The sequence below is a fragment of the Nipponia nippon genome, unplaced genomic scaffold (assembly GCF_047370975.1).
Source record: "Nipponia nippon isolate SJK-2023a ecotype South Korea unplaced genomic scaffold, ASM4737097v1 scaffold_2, whole genome shotgun sequence".
NCBI lineage: Eukaryota > Metazoa > Chordata > Aves > Pelecaniformes > Threskiornithidae > Nipponia > Nipponia nippon.
Window position 1 is genome coordinate 64,903,778 of NW_028262336.1, and position 16,586 is coordinate 64,920,363.

The window sequence follows — 16,586 nt, forward strand, 5'->3', positions numbered from 1 at the left end:
TTAGTGGTGGACTTGACAGTGTTAGGTTTATGGTTGGACTTGATGATTTTAAAGATCTTTTCCAATTCTATGATTCTATGATTCTATTCTACGGTTCTAATCAAAAGAGGTGGCTACTTTTACACTGTAAATAAATAATAGCAAAGGTTGATTTTTTTTTCCTACTCTATTGTCACACCTAGGGAAAGAGTAAGAGTTCTGCATGTTGTCCCTTGGAGACAGAGCACATCAATATTCCACATCATCCTGAAAGCTGCATACTGGCATTGAAGATTTCAGTGTTGATCTTACTAAAGATTTCCCCCCGAGACTGTGAAAGTCATGCTGCATGCATACAGAAAACAAGATGTTGCCTTACTTTCAAAGCTTTTGCAGAATCTTGACCGTGAGAACAAAGAGAGATCACTTCATGTTTCTCAATAAAAGCATCTAATATCATGGATCAATTGTTAAGTATTCAGCTATTTTATCTTTTAAAAATAACTCCCATCTTTTAATACATCTGCAAGTATTCAGAGGTATGAAGGACCTATTTCTGAAGCCACTGTGCATGCAAAACTTCCAGTGAAGTCAAGTGATTCCATGCATAGAGACTTAAAAGAATAGGTGGGGCATTTCCTGTCACTACTTGGCTGGATAACGAAAATTTAACTGCGATAATCTCAATCTCTGTTAGACTGAACAGGTCAGCTCTTGCAGGTAATATCATAAAAATATAAGAATAAGATATTTAATATTCTCAATAATAAGAAAAAACAAGAAAACAGACCAATGAGTTCCCTTGTTTTGGCCTCAATCTCTCCCAAAAGAATCTCAGGATTGGCATAGATTTTCTCTTCATCAGCACAATAACTCTCTAAAAACTTCCTGTATTCTGGATCTGTGAAGAAATTTTTTTTAATTATGTTAATACTTTGCAACGCATGGCAGAAATAGAATCTATTTTCCACTGTTACGCAAAGAAAATATGTTTACCGTCTTCGATGCTCCCAGCTTTGGCATCTTTCTTCTTCAGCTTCTTTTTTGAAATCTTCTGGAATGGAGCAAATTCAACCACTGCAGGGTACTCCAAACCTTAAAAGAGATCAATGCTTAATTTTTTGAGGGGGGAGAAACATTTCTTACATTCAAGTAAGATTTTCAAAACTCTTGAAACTTGTGTTGGGCAGTGTCACTTGAAATTAAGGGTGAATGTTTCTACAATCCCATCTTAAATTCTAATGAAAAATTACATGTAGCAGTATTTTAGATTCAAAACAAAATACATTTATACTTCAATTAAATACATAAACATTAAATATTTTTTGGACATGCTAACAAAGACTGTCAAAATGAAGATGACTACTGTTGCACAGTAAAATTCTTGCATTATCATTTATAATTCCCTTTTAATTCTTCCCAGATAATCATTGATTAGAAAAAATTACATAAAATAGCCTGACAAGTGATAAATACTAGCAGGAAATGAATCTGAAACAATTGAGTTGCTTCTGTAAAGCTTTGTTGCCAAAAAGCTTAAAAAATAAGTAAACACTGGATAATATGCAATAATAAAACATACCACCTTCTTTCTGAACCAATACTGTAAAACTCAGCACGTAGAATTGTGTGAAACTTCTTTTTTTCTGTTTATGATGGACTGCGCAACTTCTTGCCTGTGTTTACTGGCATGGATTCTTTGTTTTGAATTCTGCCTTAAATACTGGATTCTTCTTTGGACCGGAGTCAGAACTGTGTGTAGCTTTCAATTTTTGCCTGGTTTCCACTTGCAGCAGGTTCAAGATTACACTTTGCTCAAGTTCACTGAAAACTTGGCTTATATCTGCCAGAACATTTGTTAACCTTATCGAACCTGGTAATCCTTGTTTTACTTTTAGCCTCATAAATGCAATGCTGCCAAAAGCCTCACCAGAGGGCACCTTCGATCAAAACTTCTGCTCTTTATTTGCACAACCATGCCGAACCGGCCAGCTGCGTCCAAGCTCAGTTTTGCAATGTACAGAATATTCTGGCTTCAATCCAGCATAACACTGAAGAACATGCTTGATCTAGACAAAGTGAAGTCTTGGCAGAATCATAAAAATAGCTTCTTCCTAGTTTTTCATCTAAAACACCCAGAATTTGAAATCTGGGAACCACACACAGTGAGGACTGTGGTGTTCTCCATCTCTAGGAAAATCCATCCAAATCTGATTAAGTTAGAAGCCTATAAAATATCTCAGCTAGGAAATGCTGAAAGGGAAACTGTCAGTTTGAAGACAGTTTCTTTAGAGATCAACTCTAGGAAGAGCGGACAGGACTACTTTTTGCAGGACCTCTGCAACACTGAGTGTACAGAACAGACAACATCTATACAAGAAACCCACAAATCTATGTCTGTTTTATACAACGCATGCACTTATTTTACAGAAGGTATGAGAGAATGAGGCAAGGAACTGCTAAAGGGAAAGCACCATTTCTTGGCTATGGCAGTTTCATGCTACTGTAGGAGACCTGGATTTATCCACACCTACATTACAGAGTTTTTCTTTACTGTTGGGCAAACTTTTGCAGACTGAGCATTTTAAAGATGGCAACCAATTTTGTCGCTCTTGTTCTTGGAACTCAACTCAAGATGTCTGCAAATGCTCTAAAAAGTCAAGCTGTACGTATCTCAAAGCGGGCAACCAAAATGACGAAGTCGAGTTCTCGTCTTGCTTTTTCAAAATGGGAATAAGTGGCACAACTTATCTCACAGAAACACACTGAAGATGTAATGATTCATGCTTGCAATGTGTCCCGTTACTGTTGTGATGAATTGTGAAGCTCACATAAGATAATTAGCTTAAGAGGATCTTGATAGTGTATTGCTTAAGGTACAAGAATGCAGATAAAGCATGCACACCACACAGACAAGCCATGGGCAAATGTATTTTGCACTTCATTACTTTTTAAGTGCTAGATTTCAATATATTTTTATGTAATTAACTGTATATTGAGAAAAAATGGCATAATTAGCAAAAAAGAAATAAATTAATGTTCTAAAATGGTATATGTATACATAAGCATTTAATATCTTACAAATAGTCTAACCTTTATTATCAATGAAGACATAGCCATCAAAGCGATCTCTAAAAAGAAGGATGTCCTCAGGATTTCTAAAGTTAATGTATGCTCTTGAGTAGAGATGAGGATAAAGGCTGCAACAAGAAACAATTTTATTTTCTGTTATTTACTATTCTGTTCAGGACTAGGAAAAAAGTAAAACTAGAAGGATCACGCTGCAATTCTCATCTTCTTTGAGAAATGGCTACCTTAAACATGCATATCAAAGTCTTTACATACACATATATGACAAAAAGTAACTGAACAACTGAGTTACTGGATGCAACTGTGAAATTTATTCTGAACTGAGACAAATATGACTAGATTGCTTTGCCTCTCTAAATTGCAGAGCATACGCTTCCATTGTGCAGGATCAAAGCTTGAAGTCTAATATTTTATGATTTAAGAGATATGAATAACAGCAGTGTTTTTGGGGAACTTCTTGGGTATGCTAAGAAAGTCTTCTGTTGCTGAAACAGGAGAAGGTAAGTAAAAGCTCCCAGTGAAAGGGCAGTTGCCAAGCTGTCACTGTATTTAAAGAGATTTCCACCTTTAAGAAAGAATAAATAACCTAATAATTGGCAAGATAATCCACTGAATTATATACAAATAAATAAACTCCATCTGACATACATGGAATGTCTAGTTGTGAAGAACAATTACGGTGAAAATCCAAAGCATTTCTAGCAAAAGAAAGAACAGGTACTTACCTAAAATAATTCTGATTCTTCAAGAATTTATTGGCATAGACCCCACTCCAAGGGTACATGTTTAATGTGCCCGATAAAAATCTCAGGGTTGGCACATCACCAACCACAATGAAGCTGAGGTAATTTAATGAATTAACACCCATCAGCTAAGTTACTGCGAGTCGTGGCACGCACATGCTTTAAACCCCTGCAACTGTGAGATAAAACAGTTTGGCTTAAACTGCTTTCAATGATGGCTGTGCATTACACCAGGTTTGGAACGTATCTGTACACAAGCCCGTAACTTTAAAATACCTATGTTCATAATACTGTTGCCACACATGACCTATCTTCAGACAAACCCACCACCCGCAGCAGGAGACAATAAACACACATAGTTGCAACCACATTTCAATCCCATAGCTATTTCAGAATTGGATTTCACAAGGAGCTAGAAAGAGGTAAAATACGGGTTGGATCACAGGATCCACACACGTGGCAGCTCAAAGCAACACTGTTACTACAAACCAAGTTTTTTTTCTTTTTCATATATGCATCCATATGGATTCCACTTTGGGTGTTAGAAGGTGACGTGACCATAAAGAGCAATGCTGTCAATAACTAACCAATGATTTTGTAAACCCACCAATTTTTTTTTTTTTAATGTTGTAGCCAGGAGAAATGCTTAACAAAAAACTAGAGGGATTTTTTCATTTAGATGTTTGCAGATACCAGCTATGAAGTGTTTCTACAACATGCAGAGGATAAAACTTCCAACCGTAAGGAACAGCTATTTCATTCATACATACTCACTATATTTTGACATTCTAGGACGTTAATAGCATTGAGTGAACTGTGAGCAGGCAGCCACAAAAATGCCTGCTGGGGCATGGCTAGGGCTATGCCGCTGACACAAAGCGGTGCTGAAAGACGCTACCGGCCTGACAAGCTCCCTCATCCGCCACAGCCTACAGATGCCACACAGCTATGGACCGCTTGCAAGCAACCTCTAGGCAGCTTGACCAAATGAGCATGGTGGCACCTGGCTTGTGTTTTGTCATGGGGTTCTGCAAACCCTGCAGAGTCTTCTCTGATCAGATTTGCAGACTGCAACAGGAGGTATCTCGAGGGTGGCTGTGGAGTTACCTCCAAGATGCAAAGCGGACGAAACAAGCCAGCTTCCTTCTCATCGGATTCAAAGCAAAAAAAAAAAAAAGATGAAATGTAACACTTCTCATAATAACATAGAGTTAAAAAAAAACTTTAAAAAAGCCCTACAAGTGTATGTAAAGGAGGAAATTTTATTGTGGCAATCTAGAGCTGCGCTGGAAGAAATGTCTCTGTGCTGCCTAATGGCTGGAAGAGCAAAGAAGTCTTCATAACTGGTGGCTCCCAGGAAGACGTAAACTTCCTTCTCTGTCATGTTAACAGGCCTATTCTTATGTTCCATGTTCTTTGATGTTTAAATTAAATGAGGCCTGATATTAGAGACTGATATGATTAGACACTTGAAGTGCTGAAGACTCACAAGACAAACCCAGGAATCTTGAGGGAGCATTATTTTTCAGCCCAGTTATTGCTATCTGAGATTGAGAAATTTTCAGTTCCTAGTTTAAACAACTATTTCAGTGTTTTATCCACCTTCAGCTTTTGTAAAATACTAGAACTTCCCGTAGATCGAAGACTGGGACTCAGACAAGTGCCCCAGACGCTACATTAGTGTGGCACTTCTTCTCTGTCTCAGTGCACACCAAACAGCTTCATCATATAGTTGGATTTTTTTTTTTCCCTGCAGTAACTTAGAACCTTATGGTTGGGCACATAACCACCGTGAAACAGAACTGAAATACAAAGAGTTATTCCTTCCTTGTTTCCTTTAGCTTGTACATCAACGCCATCTGTTTCATCTGCTTTGGCAACACAATCTTTTCCCAGTACCCAGCATAATATTTTTCTAACATTTTCAGCTTAGGCTTATCAGAGTGAGTATCTTTCGAAACAGAGAAACATTTGGTATGGTTATTAAGCATTAGCAAGAAAAAAATTAGCCTGAAATGTATAAATGGGACTCTGGAAAGCAAAGATTTAGAATTTACCTTGCAAATAAGGGATCCAATGTTGTTGCTATACATTATTAACATCTTCAAGAACTTCATTCACATCAGCAGAAACATACGAAAATATAAAAGCATGCTTGTGCACAGCAGGATATTGATGTGCACAGTAGCACAATAAAATAGGATTGTCTGTCCATTATTGCTGCTATGTATCAGGATGGAAGGCTGTAGAAACACAGCTACGACAGTGCTTAGGAACTACAGGTTCCTTCTCTGATGGAGCCACTTCTACAAATAACAAGTTGGTTCTCATATGAGAAACATATCAGCAAGTTAGATATCAGAGTGCTTAGTGTATAAAAGCCTGACTGCCAAGTGTTTCAGACCCCTGTCTTAGGCTTTTTACCCAGCAGTGTGCAATGTGCCTAAAAAAAAAAGCATAAAATTCACTCTCTGAATGGAAGCTAACCAAATGTAGCAAATCGGAAATGCTTAGCACTGGCCTGCAGATGAAATACTGTCTCTTACTCTGGGTTTCAGACACCTGACTTCCAACCGCAGCTCCCGCACCTCCACCCCCCTGCATTCCCTCTTCACCCATCTGCTGAAACCCACCAGCGTGACAGCGCAGCAAAGACTGCATGGGGCTTCTCGCAGGGCCACGGGGACTCTGTGGCTAATACCCTCTCCTAGGAAGAAAGTCCTGCTCTACTTTTGTACTTTATATCCAGCAGTTATTGGATAAAATACAGCTTTTGTTCTTCAGGATTTTGCCTTCCAGCTGAGTCCTACAGAAGGGCCGCTGGACTCTGTGCACCTCCTCCTTTTTTCAAGTATCTACCAGCATAGATTTCATTTGGAATCTGAAATTCAGTTCTGAGGTTGCATGGTTAGTTTTATTATCAGACAGGTGGTTCTATTTTGCCATATGTTTGCTCTCTGTAATGCTGCTTTCCATCCGTATCATGTTTTGGACAGATGCACTGCACATGATGTTGGCATCTCTGGGATATCACTTAGAGCAATCTCTATGGAAATAACCCAGATGATTCTGACTATACACATTTCTTCAGTACAACACACAGCTTCTTTGTTTTCTGCTGTGCGTTGAAGAGTATTCAATCTTTTAGGTTACGTGTATTTCTATAACACTTAGTCTACCACCTCTTTAAACCCTTACTTTTTATAGTAATTTTAGTAACAAACACATTCTAATAGTCTACTTCTTCTACAAAGTATCTTTTAACACAATTGTGTAAAAAGACTGGTATACGGGAAAGCAATTTTAAATAGTTATCTACAATATAAACAGCAACATGTAAACTATAAAAACAGCCATCACATCTTAGTAAAAATACTTACCAACTTATCAGTCATGGTGTGTGTACATATATATAAACATATACTTACATGTATATAAATTTAAACATTTACATCTCTGCATCTAAATTTTGGAGTCTTAAACAAACTCCTCCATCCATTCATATATTACATAATAAGTTCTGATCAAACAATAACTCATCATTTACATTGCCATGTCAAGCTAAAATCCACTGGCCTTTACCCTCTTGTCTCTCACTTTCTGTGGTCATTCACATAGTGGATGGAACTGGCAAAGTTTTAAATTAACTTAGCTTTCCCTTTTTACAGATATAAATGAGCACAATTTGCCCAGCAGTGGAGAATCAGAAACACTATGCAGTTGTGATGACAGACTGTCACTCATCCCATCCAGAACATAGTAGCGTCAGTTCCCTTGGCGGTCTAAAGGTGCTGCCCCGTCAGAGCTGCAGTTCCTGGGTGCACGCTGTCATCTGACAGTGTTAATGCTATTTGCCTACAAAAATCCTGAGCAAAATGTTGGGAAGAAGTTATGGAGAGAAAAGGAGGAGTGCTGTTTGCAAGGTTTACCACTGTCTGTGATACATGGCATGGCATCGACTATTTGACTGGCTTTCACATAAGCAAAGCTCCTCTTCAGATCTCTCTACTTCCATAACCTCACAACACTGTTAACGAGTCCTAGCACTCAGCATTCAGTGCCAGTCCCGAGGGATGACCCAAATCCTGCGGGGCCAGAGCTCAATCACTTGACTCAAGTTTTAGAAGACTCAGAAACATTTACATTCAGACAAAAAAGAATATCTGGAAAAAATAGTTAATATTTGGAGTCTCAGAACACAACAGACTGTGAGGAAGGCAGAGTCTTTATTATCAGCTATAGATAGTCTGTCTATCCAACAGACATCCCTAAAGGCCGTAGAATCAGTCACAGAAACAGTGTTTTGTTTGTGTTTTGATGTCAATGTACAAGAGAGAATAAATGTAATGCGGTGAATCAGGTGAATCTGAAAAAATGAACGAAACGCAATGCAACAGTCACTTTCTAAAATGATTTTACTGAGATGGATGTAACTGAAAAAGCATTATACATTAATGACATTACTTAAATGAAATTTTTAAAAGTTTTATAGCTTGCCTATAATAAGACATTGTAAACTTAAAGATAACCTTTAGACTGCAAAAACAGAGAAACTGGAATTGATATGCATATCTTGTTTGTTTTGTCCTCTAGGGTGAGATGACCTTGGAAAAAAAAATGTAGAAACAGCTACAGTTAGACCTGTCTAGTCCTGTTTCCGACAGCAACCAGTAGAAGATGCTTAGAGGAAGTTTATTAAAAAGGGGAAACTACACACTGACACTTCACCTGGTATATCATTTCAGCTACTGGCAGCCTAGGGACTTCGCAATACAGAAGTTATATCCTTGTGTTTAATAGGTTTTCATAGATAAGTATTTGTTGAAATAAGTATTTGTCTAACTGCTCCTGAACCATTTTCAACCTCCATCATTTTTGGCATCAATTTCTGACATGGAGTTCTATGGTCTAACAGTGTGTTGTGTGAAAAAAAAAAAGGCTGTATTCCACAGAAATCTGAATGAGCTCTTAGAAACTTCTGTTATCTAGAGTTACAGAAGATGCGGTTAAACTGAGATGTTACAGCTCTTAAGGCAAACTTGTCTGCTTCTGCATCAAAACATTTGTATGCCCCTTTCTCTCTCCAACAAATGGATCCTCTTCACCGAGCAGCTTCTCCAAATCATTCTCGTTAGGTAACGTGAAATTCGCTTTTAATCTTCCCATGTTTTTATTATCACTGAATTCTCTGGATAGGTTGCCACTATGCACATGGTACAGGATCTAGAAAAAAGCTCATCAGTGAAAGACAGAGGGCACTGTAGAGAGAACACGCCCACCTTATCCTGTAGCTCTTCCTGGTAGCTGGAATGGCACAAAGACACATCCACAGAGAGTCTTCTGAAATTTTGTGAACTGTCCATAACATGACAGATAACTGCAACACAATGCTTTATACTCAGAAAAGAGTTCTCCGCTGGGTAAGAGGAGACTAAGACTCACTGTATTAATCTTGGCTCTAACTTACAATATCTGAAAGTTCACGGTATATTCTAGTGTGTGAACATGTAGAGTTAAGTCATAAACAGATGTACATGGGGATATGTCAGCATTCAAACCGAGGGGGCAAAGGTGATCCTGGGACAGTCAAAGAACAAATAATCAGTCAAGCCAATACTCTGCAGAGCTGCAGCTAAGTGCCCATTTAAACTGCGTAGTTTGCTGAAAGAAGTTGTAGCCGTACAAACCCTGTAAAGATAAACCCATTCTGAAGAAATACATCTTTTGCATGAAAGCATCATTTTTAACAAGCAAGATGAAGCAAAAAAAAGGCAAATACGAAACAGTTCATGCTGAAAAATTCAAAGTTATATGAAAACACTTTTTTCTAGAGAGTTTAAATTTGTAAAGGCAGACGAGAACATGAATCCAAAACTCAGGAGGAAGAGAACATTTTTCTCCCAGATCATTATTTTATTACAGGGCTCATACACATGACTCAAGGAAACTGACAATCCAAGTAACACATTTCATCGTTCAAAAAAACGTTTAAAAATGTGTATTCTTTGCTTGCTGCATCTTGAAGTCTAGTAGCAAAACAAAATATGAAATGAACTACTGTGTCATATACACGATCTAACAAACTTTTTTATATATACATGTTCTGTCCCTAGCTATATGAAAGTACATGATGAATAACACAGCATGAGACAAAACCCACAATATCTTTCATCATTACATCTGACATGGATGTAATTAAACGAGTGGACAGCAAGACTTTTGAGCACTCCAAATTTCATCACATAAAAGTAGAGAGAAAATGAAACTTTATATGTACAATTGTTGTCAGTGCCTTCTCTTTTCTAAGATGGCTGACTCCCTAAATTCTTATGCCAACAACTGTTCTGGAAAATTAAAATTGTAACTTTTTAACTGTTTCCTGGCATTTGCGCAGCTAAACACACTGAGGACAGAGACACTCTTCTTCAGACAATTTTTGTTTTGCCTTTGTTGTCTTCCCCTTATCAAGTGAACATCTGGGACAGAAGCCTTAAAGAGACCCAGTTGGAAATATGGATGACAAGGTTCAGAAGAGAAATGTAAGTAACTACCAGAGACTTTCAATCAGATTAAATATTCCTTTTTCCCAACTTCACATCCTTTGTGGTTCTAGCAGAAAAGCTGAAGCACCTGCTATTTTGTTGCTGTACGTATGTGGAACTACCTAAGTCAGGCAACTGCCATAAAGTTTCGCTAAATAGACATTTGTTTCTTTCTGATTGTGGAATTGGCTCTGAGAGAACCTATATAGTCAGAGTTAACCGTCTAATAACACAGTGGTGGCAAGAAGTGGCAGCATCCTTTCAAATAAAATCAGCCTGGGAACTAGACTGTTCCAAGTGCAATTTGTCACAAACAATTCCCTAGGAAGGAGAGGCTATCTGCTCTGGGTGGGGTCACCCCTAACTTTAAAAGTTGGTCAGCAACAAACATCCAGGATCTCTCTGTATTCAATGGAAAGAATCTGGTGCCTGTGGAGGGTGATTCATCGCACACTAAGATAGGCTAAGACAGGCAAGATGGATCTTTTGTTTTTCAGAACACGTGCTGAACAGGGTATTTGGTTTATTTTAGTGGTTAAGTTCCTTCTCTTCTGGAAATTGTTTTGATCGAAAGGGAACTATATTTTACCACTGTGATACTGAGTAAATTATACAAATATACTAGCAATTCTGATTTATTTTAAATCAGCTACTATTTAAGTTTTGCATGAGACGAAAATGGATAAAACTGGATTATTTGAAAAACTGTATGAAATTAATACAAAAAAATGTGAGCAAACGAAGAAACTAAGCTCAAATGGCACTCATGAAAAAACTTCTGTGATATTTGCCCTAGGTTGCCTCTTTCTCACGGCTGATAAAACAAAATTATGCCCTATTCATACAAAAAAATTTTCTGTTTTAAAATCACCAGTGTAAAAGAAAAGGGCAGGAATGCATTGTCTCTGCATATGTATCCAGCTTTTCACAAATATTTTAAGTAACTAACAAAACTAACAAAAAGGAATAAAAAAGTGATTTGGTATGTCCAAAATACCTTAATTAGGTTTTAAGCACCTGAAAAACCTACACAAACAGCTCATCCTCACCTGGGATCAGCAGTGCAAAACTCAAAATAATCATGGGCAGGTAGAGGATGTAGCTGTTCCTCCAGTTGCTCCTTAGTTAGACAAGGAGGAAGCCGTCGAATAACTACCTGCATATATAAAAGAAAATGGAGATTTATCTTTGATCTAAATACTGTAGAAAGAGACTAAACAAATCATATTACTCCTTTTTAAAAGCTCTTCCTCGAATTGGGAACTTCATTTGGAGCATCAGCCTCCTAGAGATTTACCTTCTTGGACATGCTGACAGATGGAACAATTTCCCTATCTCAGTTTCTGGTAACATCGTAAAATTGTAGGATAACTGAAATATTCTGATGAAGAGCTTGAGAACCACTGCAATTTAGCCAACAACAAAAGATACTAATAAACGACCAAAAAAAATAGATATTGACTACACACAATTTTTACAGTATCTCTTTTTAAAATTATTTAAACTAACGTTTAAGTCTTTTATTACAACAGTATCTTAGTGTATTATGTTTACGTGTCCAAGTGCTGGCGGCGGGGGGCTGCAGGGCGGCCTCTATGAGGAGCAGCTGGGGCTGCCCCATGCCGGACACAGCCGGTTCCAACAGCCCCACCGCAGGGCACAGCTGAGCCCAGCAGCCATGATGGTAGCACCTCGGGGAAAACTTATTTAAGAAAGGACAGAAAAGGCTGCACAGCATTGTGTGAGAGAGAGGAGTGAGGGGGAAAAAAGTGTGAGAAACATCCCTGCAGACACCAGGGTGAGGGAAGAAGGACGGGAGGAGGTGCTCCAGGTGCCAGAGCAGAGATTCCCATGGAGACCATGGTGAAGCAGGCTGTCCCCCTGCAGCCCGTGGAGGACCACAGTGGAGCAAATATCCACACTGCAGCCCATGGGGGACCCCATGCCGCAGGCGGTGGAGGTACCCTAAAGGGAGCCGCAGCCTGTGGAGAGCCCATGCTGGAGCAGGTTTTCTGGCAGGACCTGCAGCGTGTGGAGAGGAGCCCACGCTGGAGCAGGTTTACCCTGAAGGGCTGCAGCCCACAGAGAAGACCCACGCAGCAGCAGTTCATGAACTGCAGCATGTGGGAAGAATCCCTGCTGGAGCAGTTCATGAAGGATGGTACCCCACAGCAGGGACCCCACACTGGAGCAGGGGAAGAGCATGAGGAGGAAGGAGCAGCAGAGAGGAGCTGTTATGTCCTGTCTGCAACCCCGATTCCCCATCCTCCTGCACTCCTTGAGGGCAGGGGAGGTGGAGCCTGGGAAGGAAAGGGGAGGGTGGGAAGGTGTTTTAGTTTTAATCTTAATCTTTGTTTCACACCATTCTACTCTTAATTTTTTTATTTAGCAACAAAGTAAATTAATTTTCTCCAAGTTGCACCTGTTTTGCCTGTGATGGCAACTTTTAAGTGATTGCCCCGTCTTTATCTTGACCAACAAGTTTTTTATCTTATTTTCTCCCCCTGTCCTGCTGAGGAAGGAGTGAGAGAGCGGCTGGCTGGGGGTCTGGCAGCCACCCAAAGTCAACCCACCACGCTCAGGTAAACTGGCCAATAGTAAAGACCAGGAAACCATACGGAAACCTTTGGGACAGAACGATGCCAGCACACAAAACAGTAAAATGGCCACCAAGCTTCAGACAATCTATTTCCATTTCTTGCCAATATCTGAATTTAACTTAAGTTATAGTGATTTGCAGTGCTTCGGTTTTCCAATTTAGAAAACGGGAATAAATCCAATCTCACAGTACTCTATGGAAGTATTCTTTGAAAAGTGCTCAAATAAAGCCAGGGAGAGAGCAGTGCTCTTGCCCTTGCAGGAGCTGCTCCGCCACAGCAACAGCCAGCCTTGATTTCCGAAGAACGTAAGGTGAAAAGGCAGGCAAATTGGCAGCGCTGCTGCCGGGGATCTCAAAACACTGAAGGTGAACCAACACCCTCATTCTGCGGATGAAGAAACACCCGGTCAAACACCAGAGCCTGCCGGAATCAGAGTCGGTCTGTTGAGCAGGCCCCACCTGCGCCACGCTCCTCGCTGCAAACTTCCCCTGACCCTCAGGCACCTCCCGCCACGGAGCCTCCCCCCCCCCCCCGCCCCGGCCCTCCCGCCGCCTCCCCTCGCCCCCTCACCGCCCCACGGGCGAGCCCCGGCGCGGCCCCCCCGCCCCACGCGTGCCCGCCCCCGCGCCCCCTCACTTTGCTCAAGGCCGTTTTTTTCTCATCTCGCTGTTTACCCGGCGCCGGGGGAAGCGGCGGCGGGGGCAGCGGGGAGGGCGGGGAAGGTGGTGGCGGCGGCGGGTTTGGCGGAGCGTCCGGGTCGCGGCGCGGCGACTCCCGCCGCAGCGGGACGTCCATGGGCCACTTCTCGCGGCCGCCGCCGCCCCGCATCAGCCCCGGCCCGGCCTCCCGCTCCGACCGCATGGAGCCGCCGCCGCCGCCGCCGCCCGCAGCGAGGCGGAAACCTCGCGAGAACTGGCCGCTGGCCTGGCGGAATCTCGCGAGAGTTCGCTGAGGGGGAAAGCGGGGCCCCTGCGCCCCATCCCGTCAGCGGTCGAGGCTGTGGGGAAGGGATGCTGCCGCCATCCCCGTCCCCGTCCTCGTCCTCGTCCTCCCTGATGGCGGGGAGAGACGCTTTCAGGAACCCCAGAGGGCCCCCACTGTGCTGCTGGACACAGAAATTTGTCCTCCTCTGGTGGCCCCGACCTAGACCCACTGATGCCTGGTAGCTCCGGCTGCAGAGGCCTGGCTCAGGCCTGCCTCTGCCTCACACAGCAGGATGGTCACAGCCACCCCCGGGACGTGTCACCCAGCGTCATAGGATGCAGGGCCTGAAAGCTAGCCAGGTCCTGGGGAGAAGACAGGGTGGGGAAAGAGGCCATTGCTCGTTACTGGCATCAGCTGACGAGTCTTGTGCCCACGGGGAGTATCTTGTCAACCTTGAAGAGCGGTGCCTGCACCCAGGCGATGCACCACCAGCCTCGGCCTCCCAGGCTGTGCAGCAGGCTTGAGAGTCTTTCTGGCTGATGTCTCCCTGCCTTTCTGACTGCCTCCCCAAATTTCAGCTGCTGCTTTTGCTCCCACAGCACCTCACATCCTGTGGTCTTCTGCGTCAACCCCAATAGCTTTTGTCAAATATTGGTAGATGGTTGGCATCTGGTTTGTCCTAACAAATAAGAGAAATGTGTCAAATAAGGGCGTACGAATGGTGGTAGTGTCAGATAGTGCTGCAGTCTGGTCCCTGGCAGTGGCAAGTCACTGAGGAGGTCACCAGTAATGAGGATAACAGGGAGAAGAACGTGGGAAGTATACAGCAGTATAGCTTCAGAATAATCTCTCACCTTCAAAGTGTCCCTGAATTGAGACCCCCCCAGGGAAAACTGGTCTTCTAGGTGGCTGGTCTGGAAGTAAGTACTGACCCATCAATGAAAGTAAGGCTTATTCAGTCCTAGATTGCAATCAACAAATTTTGCGATGTCTAGATCCAAAAAGTTTCTTGAAATTCCTGGGTGAGTTGCAATGTCTTGGACTACTTCTCCTAGGCTTTGTGACAGAGGCACAGCAAACTCCTAAGCAAGGGCACCCCATGGGCATACCAATGGACTCCTCTGGAGCTACTGAAACGAGACAGAATGAGCAAAAATGCCTGCAATTTAAGCAGAATACACAGGGGCATTGCCAATCTTCAGGTGCTGCTGCATTGTCAGTCTTCAAACAGCTGTCCACAACACGAAGGAAAAACGTGATTTGATGCAGAATAATAAAAGCAGGTGGCATTGGCCAAGGAAACTCCAAAATGTGTTAGTCCTCTTCAAATCTTTTAGGCAATACTACCTGGGAAGAAACTGTTGGAGCCATTTGCAGCAGAAATATCTTGTGGGTTTTCAAACCTATTCTGAAAACTGTTAAGGCAACAGCCAGGTCGCCCCACTCTGGGACAAGACTGATCCTTGCAAGAGATCAGGTTATGTGACAGAGTGATGACATCTCTTTTGGGGACATGTGGATAAGCTACTCAACCAGATGAAGTCCTGGAGCCTTGTACCTAGCAGCCAAAGCCAACTGAGGCAATGGCTTGAAGCAAAACTCAAAAACCCGAGGTCAAGTCAGACAAAAATTGATAACCAAAGACCTCATGAGGACAAGGACAATATTCAATTTAACTAGAGCCAGGGTGAAAATCAGAATGTCAGAATAACCCAGAAAGGCACCAAGCACTATCCAGGAAGCAGAGTCCAGGCGAGAGCAGGACTGGAGCAGGACAAGTGCTGGGAAGTGCAGAAGACTAGGGCACAGCAGGAGCTGCTGGTGCAAAGACAAGGATTTGGACAGAACAAGAGCAGATCAAAAGACTGAACAGAACAGAAAGGAGGTGAGAGAAGCTTTCCCTAAAGTCCTGTCTGAGGGATACACATCATCAAATGGCTCACAAGCTCTAACCTAATTGTAGCTGCCTAAAGGGCTGGGAGCTGAGCCAAGTCATAGCAAGGATTCCTCTGATGTCCAGGAAGTGTCATTCACAATCTAGGACACTTTGCTTATGTTTCTTTCTAGGTAACTTTTAATGCCAATAAATGAAGGCCGGCAACAGCCAGCCAAAAAACCTCCAGCAGATACCTGCCAAGGCGCAGTGTCATGGTACGCTGCCTCTATGGCAACGCCTGTTCTCGCGATTCCATCCGCCTCTTCCCACTCCTACCACTCTGCCCCACTGATGACAGTAACACAGCAGCAGTTTGCTGTCCTTGAACCTGAGAACTGATCAGATAGAGAAAAGATTTTTAAATTCTGGACCAGTTCCCTGATTTGATTCACGACATAACCACAAACATTTGTATTACCAGAACTGAGGAAGTAGCACAGGGATACGTAGATTCTTACTGACAGGGCAGGAATACTTTAAACCAGTATCGTCATCAGAGCCAAAGTACCATCAGATCATAACTGGAGAGTGCAGGAAGAAATATGAACTTTTATCAATCTTTTAAACTATTTTGTCAATGAAAATAGTAGTAACATAGAAAAAAGGGAACAACCCGAGGCTTATATCTGTAACTGATGTTAGACAAAAGGCCTGATTTCCTAGAAGACTTCTTTGCCAACTTCCATGTAGAAATTGCCACGATGTCTTACTAGAAAACTAGATTTACCTATGCTGGATTAAAAAAAAAAAAGATAACATTATAGAGAAAAAG

General features: G+C 41.9%; 1 protein-coding gene across 7 annotated transcripts in view; it reads right to left on the reverse strand.

The window, feature by feature from the left end:
• The window catches only part of UPF3A (UPF3A regulator of nonsense mediated mRNA decay), a 28,469-nt gene extending 14,608 nt beyond the window's left edge, over nt 1–13,861 (reverse strand). For 6 of the 7 annotated variants that reach the window (XR_015704693.1, XR_015704694.1, XR_015704695.1 and 3 more), the window contains exons 1-5: nt 13,591–13,845; nt 11,404–11,510; nt 3,073–3,179; nt 976–1,074; nt 770–880 (exon numbers count right to left, since the gene is read on the reverse strand). Coding sequence is in view for 4 of the 7 variants with exons in the window: in XM_087757261.1 (XP_087613387.1) it covers nt 770–880; nt 976–1,074; nt 3,073–3,179; nt 11,404–11,510; nt 13,591–13,815 (649 nt within the window). In the remaining 3 variants the exon portion in view is untranslated. Of the gene's footprint in view, nt 1–769; nt 881–975; nt 1,075–3,072; nt 3,180–11,403; nt 11,511–13,590 lie in introns of all 7 variants that reach the window. The other variant, XM_087757262.1, reaches the window with a different exon arrangement.
• Between the last annotated feature and the right edge of the window lie 2,725 nt (nt 13,862–16,586).